Source organism: Chrysochloris asiatica, unplaced genomic scaffold (genome assembly GCF_000296735.1).
Source record: "Chrysochloris asiatica unplaced genomic scaffold, ChrAsi1.0 scaffold00018, whole genome shotgun sequence".
NCBI classification, from domain to species: domain Eukaryota; kingdom Metazoa; phylum Chordata; class Mammalia; order Afrosoricida; family Chrysochloridae; genus Chrysochloris; species Chrysochloris asiatica.
Window position 1 is genome coordinate 22,106,490 of NW_006408536.1, and position 11,255 is coordinate 22,117,744.

General features: G+C 41.1%; 1 protein-coding gene across 5 annotated transcripts in view; it reads right to left on the reverse strand.

The window, feature by feature from the left end:
* GLRA2 (glycine receptor, alpha 2) overlaps positions 1–11,255 on the reverse strand; it is a 284,008-nt gene that overhangs the window by 162,004 nt on the left and 110,749 nt on the right. For all 5 annotated transcript variants that reach the window (XM_006835620.1, XM_006835617.1, XM_006835619.1 and 2 more), the window contains 2 exons: positions 3,803–3,885; positions 708–845 (listed from right to left, as the gene is read on the reverse strand). In XM_006835620.1, the coding sequence (XP_006835683.1) occupies positions 708–845; positions 3,803–3,885 (221 nt within the window). The remainder of the gene's footprint in view (positions 1–707; positions 846–3,802; positions 3,886–11,255) is intronic.

Consider the following 11,255-nt stretch of genomic DNA (forward strand, 5'->3'; position numbering starts at 1 on the left):
TCATGGACCATTTGACCCAGTACGTTACCTGGCTCTCTGGACAGGACTTGATTGTGTCTCTATGATCAGCTTGGGTGGTACCAGAGACTAGAAACAGCTATCAACTTTATTGAGCAGGTATACTTTTCCAGGCGACAATAGATGCTCACTTGCTGCTACAACCTCAAATTCTCCACCTCCTTATCCACCCCATGTGTGTATCAGCACTAATGAGAAAGCACACCTTTAGAGCCAGCTGACTTACCCTCCAGGAAAATTCCATCCCTATTGCTATTAATGTCCATGACTAGAGAGCACAGCAGTGCTCTTTTGGGGTTTACAAGAACATTTACAATGTTATTTTTCCTCTCTTCTACTAAGGCAGAGTACAAATTGACCCGAGGGACAAATGTCAAGAGTAGATGCCAGAAATGAGCCAGAATGCTTGCATTTCCTCTACCACTAACAAGGTGCCCCACACCATTTCCTAGGCTCATTTGGGCAGTAGATGGTCAACTAGAGAACAGCAAAAGATTCCCAATGCCCTCTCCTCTCTCTTCTGGAGAAATTGTCTGTTTTGCTCACTGACCTATCCCAGAAATGGTTTTGAGTCAAGCCAAGGTTCATGCCATATTTGTTTGGCAAATATGCGGCAATTCGGGTGATGGGATATATACCTCCAGCTGCAGAGGAAGTCTTCTGGGTTCCGTGGCTGAAAGACAACTTACCGGTGTTATAGTGCTTTGTGCAGTAACCAAGTTCTTTCTCTTCCTTCAGAATAAACTGGGGTAGGGTCAATCCTTCAGCAACTTGCACTGGCCCATCACTTAGCCACTCAAATATCAGGTCGTTCATCGTGTACCCAACTGGAGTAAACAAAGTATAGTGAACAAGTGAATGCCTCTTTCCAAGAAAGCTTGAAAGTCCAGCCATGTGAAACACACAGGGAAATCAGCTAAAGCAGACCCAGGCTCAATCAATTAAAGAATTTTCTTTGTCAAAGAACTGCAATCTTCATGACAAGTGTGTGTCACTGGAGCTGAAGGAATTGAAGACATCAGGCTATTTCTAGGTGAATTTTTTCTGTATTATGAAGAAAAGGAATCTATAAGGTCTATTTTCTTCTGCCTCTTTATTCATGAAAATTTCTGAAGAACAAACAAGCCAACAAACACAAAGTCTCTTGAAGACTGCCTTTTATTTGCAAGAACTTTGTGTGTGGCAATTCAATTGATGGTACTAGTCTTAGCATTTCTAATGAAAAGCATTCTATTTTTTTTTTTTAAATGAGAATGAATTCATCATGGGCCTGCCTAAAATGTTCCCCTCTCAAACTTGACCCCTCTCCTAGGGTCTGTTAGCATTACTTTCAGAAAGCTTATGTTAAAAGCCTGTATGGCCAACTCCCAATTACTCTAACAAGTGTAATTACTTGTTACTCTAAGCAAGTAAGCTAAAAGGAAGTTATGAAGTATGTATGTAAAGCATATTCATTTGTGCTAATATCTTGCTAAATAGGCCCACTCATCACAGATCAGAAGGCACTGGGAGAGACTTCTAAAAGAAAAAATGAGCATCGCAGAACATCTGGTGTGACTGGACTTCTTGAGAAGAGATTGAGGCAGTTGCCAAAAAAGGTAGAAATTACTTAATATTTAATGCTGAATACATAGAAAACCAATTTTGTGGTCTGGCACTGTAAGATAAGCAAGACAAGGTCAGCAGTCAGATGCACCAGCCACGGCTTGGAAACCTTATACAGGGTCTCTGTGAGTCAGAACCAGCTCGACAGCACTTAATAACAACATCACCATTATTAATATGAAGGAAAACAGATTCTCTGTTATGTAAAGTCATATCGCTCTACAACTGCTGAGCCATTCAGAGTAAGATTGCTCTCAGTTTAGCAAGCAAAAGTAGCTCTTAGTCTTCCTGTTCCTGCTAACTCTGTCAAGTGTTTCTGGATCCTTTTGTACCCCAGAATGAAGGCTATTCTCTCACGCATCATTTCTGCACCACTTTGTGATATTTGAACTCTAAAATGAGGATGAGAAAAACAAGGCATATTACATGTAGTGTTGGCTGCTCAATACCGCAGCATGTTCATTATGTTTTTAGATTAGAACTCTTGTTTACTGAAAGATACTGACTCACCTAAGTTAGCCAGAAGTCAATGGCAAAGTTAACTGGAGCCCACTTTCCTCTTTCTTTAGGGTACTTTTTTCATTCAAAGCCAAAACCAGAAACATGGAAAGTGAGGAAATACATAGTGGACTCTGTACAAACATTGGTGTTTCACCAAGAGAGGAGCCAATCCCAACTCTATGATGACTTCCTTCCTACTCAAAATCACTAAACACCCCCCAGCCTTGTCTGGCCACCACAGTAATTCTCCTTGTCAGCTACCCTGAAACCCCAGGCTGGGGCAGGCAGAAAGGAAGGGAGGAGGTAATATTGGGGGGTAAAATAGGGACTAATTTCCACTCTACACATCCAAAGTTAGTGATAAATACATTGCTGCTTTTTTACTTAATAATTTTCAGGTCCTGGAAGGAGCAAGTTTCTTTACTAATTCGAGTGAAAACAAAACACATATTGGGTTGAGACAGTGGTGAATTGGAGTCCGTAGAGAAGATACAAAGAAGGAATCCACATGTAAGACAATGTGTTGCTCAACTATCTTCACAAGAAAAGGGACAGTGGGGGGAAGGTCACTACATAAAGCCCATAGTAAGTCAGAAACTCTCATTTTATCCCTGACAACTTCTTAAAACAAAGACATTTCAGTGTTTTATTTTGTACAATGTTTCCAGGGAAAGCTACAGTGATTTGAAATGATCAGAAGAAAACCTCTTTTAAATCATAGTCAATGGCTCTTTTTACACTTACGAGTATTATTTTTCAAAACCAAGAAGTTGAAGGTGTTTTGTTGCCTCATTAAATCTTGTAACATCCCTGTAGGTCAGGAGCACGTCTTAGTCTCTGAATTTTACAAACAGAGAAACTGACAGAGCAAGCCAGAAAAAAAAGGCATGTTTCTTCCTGAAAATCCCATTCTCTTGGAAGCATCAACAATGTCAGGCATGTGTTAAAGATTGCGGTGGCATCAGGACTAGGTCACAGGGAGACAATGTGGATGACAGTTCTTTTGCCTTCCCCATGTAAACTCACCAGCTGCTCCTTGGAAACCCCATACAGGGTTTCTATGAATTGGGACCTACTTAACAACAACAACAACAACATGCCTTATTGTCTCCATTGTCCATTCAAGGGAGATGCCTTTTATGCCATCTCTTCTCATGCCCCTGTTCTCACCTCGCTCTCCGCTAAGGCCTTTGTGTCTTGGTCTCAAAAGCACTTGTATTTGTATAACTACCCCTTCCTGCCAAAATTCCTTTGGGAGTCATGGTCTCTATGGGCATGGTGGTGGTGGTGGTGTGCCATGGAGACGGTTCTGACTCATAGCAAGAAGCATAAATGCAATTTTATGATTAAAGAGTGACTCATTATAGAGGTTGAACAACCAATAGTCTTAATTTGCTCAGTAGCTGTTTTTATTTTCAAAGAAAAGCTTACTAAATCAGGCAAATGGTTTGAGGAAGGGCAAGCTGTTTGGCATTATACTGGGAAAGGCTGTCTGTGTGCTGTGGATGAGGAGTTTCTAGTATGAGACACACACGAGAATGATTGCTTGTCTACTCGGGCCTTGGTGGCAGGGAAGGAGGTATGGAAGGAGTCTCATGGGTCTCTTCTCCCTAATATCTAAAAGAACCAGGTCATTGGTTCAAACAGGAAGGCAATTATTTCAACAGTGGTTACTTACAACTCTCCAGCTGCATCGTACAGGTCTGGACATCCATTGGAAAGTTCTTCAAGTCCATGGGGCAGGATAAGGTTAAGGTGAGTCTTAACAAAGAAAACCAAAAATTAGTTTTAAATCTGTGAGGTCTGGTTCATGAGGAACAGGCTAACCAAAAATAAATTGCTCATTAAGCAAAGTGACATGGATACAAGCAATGACATCTAGGCCCTCACTCAGGGCAATGCTTTCTGTTTCCAAATCAGCAGTTGTCACTGGTAAATTGTAAAAGTAATGCACAATTTCCCACAACCTCTTACTCTCCATTTCACATCTGCCAGCCTTCAGTCCCTACCTCCGATCCCTAACTGCACGGGTTTCAGGTTTTTTTCTAGAATCCACCAGACCACTGAGAAATAATGTAATGAGAATGTTATTGTTGTTAAGTGCCATTGAGCTAGTTCCAACTCATAGCGACACTATATTGGGTTTTGAAGAATGTCTGGTGGGTTTGAACTGCCAACCTTGAGGTTAATAGTCCAGTGTTGATACTACAGAGCCACACCAGGACTCCACAATGAGAATGCTGTTGTTGTGGTTAAGTGCCACCAAATCAGTTCTGACTCATAGCAGCCCTGTTTCTGAGGAGCCGCTGGTGGGTTTGAACCACTGACCTTGTGGTTCGCATTCCAGTGCTTATCCTACAGAGCTACACCAGGAGTCCCCATAATGAGAATTTTGCTGTTAATTGCTGTCAAGTCAGTTCTGACTCATGGATACCCTGTATTGCGTTTAAGAGGAGGAGCAGCTGATGGGTTTGAACCACCGACCTTGAGGAGGTTCCATAGCAGTGCTCCAGTGGACCCTTATTCACACTGATGTTTAAAAGATACACAGTTCTTACTGTTCTGAATTATACCACGGATGTTGCTGTGTTGTTAAGTGCTGTCGAGTTGGTTCCGACCCATAGCAACCCTGCATAGGGTTTCTGAGGAGCGGCTGGTGAGCTTGAACCACCAACCTTGAAGTTCAAATGGCCTTGCAGTCTGGTGCATTAACCCACAGCGCCACACCAGGCTTTAAGGAGCTGGATGGTGTAATGTTTTAAGTGTTCGACTGCTAACCAAATGGTCAGCTGTTCAAACCCACCAGCAGCTCTACAAGAGAAAAGACCTAGCAATTTAATCTTCTTGGGTCACTATGAGATGGAATCAACTCAAAGGCACACAACAACAACAGATGGACTTTGCTTGGAGGACAATAAACGATATGATAAATATAATTGGTTGTGATAAGCATTGATTTTCCTTCCATCAAACGGACAAATTCTTAACTCCGCAGTCTCTTTATTTGCTATTCTGTATGGATGAGTTAACAATAAATGTGCAGTATTTCACCTGCTGTGCTAAATAAGTTCATGTCTGTGGCTAATCTAAGAATTCAAGTACCATGTTTCCAAAAGGGCAGTTTTGAGTTCCAACAACTGACTTAAAACATAATTTTTTAGACTGAGAGACTTTGATTGTTGCTAACCTAACAACAACAATTGTAGAGTATACACACATACAAACACATTGATTTTTTTTTTCCTCCAGCATGAAGACTTTCTTTTGGAAAGCAAGTTTAATTGATATGAATGTCATGAACTCTTTAAAGTCAGAACAGAGTAAAAGAACCATCGTCGGCATTATCATCGTCTGACATTTTGATAAGTGGAAAAGCCTTAAGAAAACTCGTGAGTTTAACACCGTATTAGCATGATGGGTAGCGATTTAGTCTTCCTAATTTTTAAAGAGGGGATAGTTTCATGCTAAAAAAAACTAACCAGAGGGCATGTGAATAAGTTGTTTAAGTGAATCAAAACCCCAAATCTGGACATTTCATCATGAGTTTTAACAGTTTACTTTTTAAAATAAACTTATTGGCTCAATAAGTTAGAATATAATAAATAATATTGGACATGAATACAGTTTAAAAGAACATACAACACAGAATTCAATTGCATTATTGTTTGCGATTGGAAACAGCACAAGTTTAATATCCTTAATCATAGGTTTGCCGAACTCAATTCTTTTGTGAAGTGAAGCTTTCACATTTATTCAGAGAGAAGAGGACTCATATACAATGATTTCTGCCTTCCAGGCAGATTTAACAAGCCCACTAGCCTGGAGTCCTGGTGTGGTGCTGTAGGATAAGCACTGGACTGCTAAACGCAAGGTCAGTTGTTCAAACCCACCAGCTGCCCTTGGAAATACTAGGGTGGTGGTGGTAGTGGGCCATGGAGCTGATTCCAACTCATAGCTACCCGGTATAGGGTTGCTGAGTTTGTAAATCTTTATGGATGCAGAAAGCCTCTTCATTCTTCTGCGGAGCAGTTGGTAGATACGAACAACTGACCTTGTGGTTAGCAGCCTGAATCGTAACCCACTATGCTCCCAGGGCTTGTGGAAACCCTACACAGGTTCACTATGAGTCGGAGCCAACTCGGTAGCATTTAACACCACCACGCTATAAAGTCAATTCTGGCCTACATAGAACACAGTAGAACTGCCCCAAAGCATTCCTAAGGCTGTGATCTTTAGGAAACTGATTACCTCATCTTTCTCCCATGGAGATTCAAACCAGTGACCTTTCAGTTAGCAGCTGAGCACTGTAGCCACTGTATCATCAGGGTTCACTACCAGTCCTATGCACACCCAGAATGTGGGGCTAAAAGTATTAACATCAGAGAAGGTCCCACTGAAAGAAACTGCCGACAAGTGAGAAATATTCTCCAAAGTTTGTCTCCTCAGCTGGTACCTTGGTGGGCTTTTTCTTTCTTGCTTAGTTGTTTTTCGAATTTCCTTTCTGGATAGGTTTTGCATTGGAACCTGATGGGTGCTAATAATAAGCAGGGAAGTTAACAGCATGGCAGATTATTCAATCATGTCATCAGTCAAGCAAATAGGAAATGATTAGAAAGCTCTAATCAGCCCCTGCATGCTCTGTGGAGTCCCTCGTATATGACATCTAGTATAGCATGCACCTGCAGGCCTTTGCCTACCTTTTTCCTTTTTGTGTTGAAGGATATATTAAATACATAAAAACTGCACAGATCTTAAGTGTCAATGTGATTATTGTTTACATCTGTACTTACCCATGTAACAAGCCCCTGATCGAGATGCAGAATATTGTCACCACCCAAGAATATTCCCTTGTACTCTCTTCCCAGTCAAGCCCTCTATAAAAGTGGTGTGGGTGCAGCACCTGACTGCCTCTGACTACACAAAGGACAAGGAGGAGAATCACCCTCAGCATCAGCTCTGGCCGATTCTTATGAAGCGGAGGTCAGATATGTCTCCTCCTCCTTCCCAGTCCTGATACCAACCATCCTTCCAGCAGCACGTTGTACTTCTCTGCTGGGTTTGCACTATGTTACAGTGGCCACACAGAATTCACAGACAATACTCATATTATGGGGTTTACTAGGGATGTTAACAGGATCAGAAATGTTCAGGATACAGTTCTGCTCAGGAACACCTCTCCTTGGTCCTCAGCCTTTCAGACACATTGCCCCTTGGCCTCTGCCCTGCTCAGGCAAGTGTTACAAAGCTACTTTAGCACTGCTGATAAATGCCCACAGGACATGTCACTCCACCCTAACCCTCAGCCTGAAGGCAAACAACTCTAACTCCATGGATCAGTAAACCTAGTTTTCCCTATTAAAAGCTTAGAGGCACCTCACTCCACAAGCAAGTCTCCTGCTCAAAGGGACTCAGCTATACTTGCTCTTTGGACCAAGAAATTCTCTGCTCTGTCTCTTGCTCTTTGTTCTACTGCCTCTGCTGTTGCTGCTTCTGTGCCATTTTACTGCTGCTCCTCAGGTGCCGCGGCCCTCTGTCTTGGATTGAAGAGGTTCAGTGCAAGAATCTCAGAGTCATAGGGCCATGCTCTAGTCCTGGTTCTCTTTTCTTTTGTGGGGCAGGGAATGTGGTGAAGGGTAGGTAGGAGTAAGGCGTGAAGGTTAGGGTTGGGATTATGACTAGGTCTAAGCTATGCATAGGACTTCATTTACTGTTAGGGTGATGGTTAGGATTAAGATTACTTTTAAGGTTAAGGGCTGGGAATCAGGCTGTGAACTTTAAGGTCAGCAGTTCAAAACTACCAGCTGCTCTGTGGGAGAAAGATGAGGCTTTCTGCTCCCGTAAAGATTTACAGCCTTGGAAACCTTGTGCAGGGTCACTATGAGTCGGAATCGACTCCACAGTACTTAACAACAACAACAAGGGCTCACAGTAGGACTTGGTCTAGTTTTTAGGGTTACAGTTATTTTTATTTATTTATTTTATTTTTCTGGAAATCTGTTTGATTTCCGTTTCTTTGGGAGGTTCTATAACTACGTTGTGGCAGCAGCAATGGGTTCAGGCATAGCAACAATTGTGAAGTTGGCCCAGGACCTGGCAGTGCTTTGTTCTGTTGTGCATTGGGTCTGTATGAGTCAGTACCAACTCAATGGCACCTAACAACAACTATGTTATTTCCTCTTTTTACTTTATGTTTTTGTTTTGTTTTGTTGTTGTTGTTGTTGTTGTTTTTGCAACTGTACCTCTGGTTCTCTCTTTTCAGGCTTATAGATCTGTTTTACTTTGCATACTTCTATATTTGGGTTGGATCTAGGTGATATTGTCATATATGTTAGTATCAGGTTGTCTGCTATTGTTGGTTCTGTGAACTCCCTTCAGCACGTTTTGTAAGGTTATTCTGTTTTTTTCATAAATACTTTCAATTTCTGTTTGTCTGTATGTGATTTATATATGTCATTCCATTGTCTTCTTCCTGCATCATTTCTGTTAAGAAATCAGAGTTTAGTCTATTAGTTCTTCTTTATAGGTAACTTGTTTCCTGAACTGTTCCCACAATTCTCTCCTTGTCTTTGGTTTTGAAAAGTTTGATTACAATTTATCTGGGTGCTTTTCTTATAGGGTCTATCCTGTTTGGCGTTCATTCAACTTCTTGAATGGCTATCTTCTATCCTTTCTGATGTTAGGGAAGTTTTCTTCCAACAACTTTTGGACAATACCCTCTAGGTTTGTTTTTTTTTAATTTTTTCTTTTCTTTTTCCTGATTTGGAATTCCTATTACATTTAAATTATTCCTCTTGATTGTGTACCACATAAATCTTAGGCTTTCTTCAGATTGTTTTGCCCTTCCTTTCTAATTGTTCCTCTAGCCGATGAATATTGAGAGATTTTTTTCTTCTGGCTCAGTAATTTGTTTTTCATTGATCCAATTCCATTTCTTTGCCCTTTCAGTGTATGATCTATTTCTGAAGTCTTAGGGTTAATCTTCTAACTCTAATTGCTGTTTTGTATGGTTTCCATTTTTCCAATTATTTTGTCAGGTTGTTTTTGCCACACTTTCATCTATATTTTCCTTGATTTCATCTGTAGTTTTTAAAATCTTTCTTTCAAATGGTTGAAGTTGCCAAACTAGCATTCTTTTAAATTCCTTATCAGGTAGTACCAACACCATTTCTGGTGTTATATTTTTGACTCTGTATTTTGGTCACTTGTTTGGGGCACTGTGTATGTTTCTCTGTGTAAGCTGAAATTGTCTGTTTTATCTGAGATATTTTGGTGTCATTGCATTTATATTTAACTGATAATTGTATATTGATGTGTTCTCAGCACTCACCATCTGTTTCTTGGTGAATGTGGTGGAGAATGGAAGTGTGAATGAATTTAGTTCTCTGTTCACTGTTTGTGGAGCCTAGTTCAGTGTGAGTTCATGGGCCTCCAGAAGCAGAGGTGCTATGCCAGATGCCCAGCCCCAGGCAGAGCAGAGGTGGTACAGGAGGGGATGCCACTGGTCATTGGGTTGATGAGGGTCTGGACTGGCCACATCTCTGGCTACCAGCAGAGCATGAGGACAAGGAGAAAATGGACCCCTTTCCACCAACATCCAGTGCTTGCAAAAGCTCAAGATGACCATGCTGCACCACTTCATCCCACAGTCTACTCATTTTTCTTTTTCTCTGACTGCTCCTGTTCAGCTTCCTCCTCCCATCAGTACTTAGTCCACATCTCTGTCCTTTCCTCTGATGCTATGGGTTCCAGAATCACCATTTAAATCAGCTTCAATCAGTATCTCATGTCGTTGTCGCAGAGGGTCAGCTCAGTGCATCTACTTACTCCGCCGTATTACCTCCGATACTGGCTCTTCTTTCTTGGTGATTTCCTGCTTCAGAGATGGCTCATTATAAACCTGGCACGATGGCAAAACTGAGCAATCCATGTGTTAGAGTATCATACCCCCAGTCATTTGGTGGGAGTTACAAAGACTATGGCTAGAAAAGCCACATCAAGTAAATTCACTTAATCATATACCTCAAAAAAGTAACCACTGTTTCCATTTAATTAGTTTAAAAAATGATTTTGCAATGATAAAAGCAAGAGTTTGGGGCTAAAAGAACTGAATATTATTTTATACAGAAATGCAGAAATTGTACCAAATAAGGCAGGCACGGACACCGATACACTAACATGGGAACAGTGTTGGTCTCCTTTACTCTGGCTTTCTACTGACTTTTGTGAGTCTTGCAGTGTTAGGTAGAGTTATGGACCACAAGGTCGGAATTTCAAACCCACGAGTAGCTCCTTAGAAACCCTTCACAGGATCACTATGACTCCATGGTGCTTATCAAACATTATACCTGAAGGCAGTGAGCTTAGGCCTCCCATCTTCCTTCTGATAGTTGTGAAAGAACTTATTTCCTGTATCCTGTTAGCACCCCCCCACACACACACACACACACCCAGCACATCACTTTGGTCAGGTCCCTGCTCCTGTTAACTCAGGAGGAATCAAGTTCCTTTGCAAAGGTGCTGTTCCTTCTCAACAGGAGACCAAGTGAGCTGAATAAACGTTTCCATTTGAAAAGCCAAAGAACAAATCAAACCACCTTCCCTACTACTCTTCTCTGCAGTTCATTTCATTCATCAAGCCATATCTTGGGTTTATCCCTCACTCAAAGTATCAATGACTAATAAATGCAAAGCATGAAAATTGTTTCAGCTATGTCGACAGTTCTTTTAATCAAATCATAAATCGGTCTATTAGTTTTTCTCTTTTTTGTTGCATCTTTCTCCTCTACTGCAATACCAGACCCATGAAGGCTGGGATTTTATGTTTTGTCATCTAAAACTGTGCTTGGAACACAGCAGGTAGTCAGTAACTAACAGGGGGCTTCAAAAAGATCATGGGAAAATGAGATAGAAAGATAACAAAATTTTTCCATGAACTTTCTGAAGCTCCCTCATATGTGCTGAACACATGAATAAATCTGTGTCCTAACCTTAGCTTAAAACTTTATGAGAGAATTTCAGACTTTTATTCTATAAAAAAAATGAGGGCATCCAAATTGGCAAAGAGGAAGTAAAACTCTCTCTATTTGCAGACAATATGATCCTATACGTAGAAAACCCCAAAGACTCAGTAA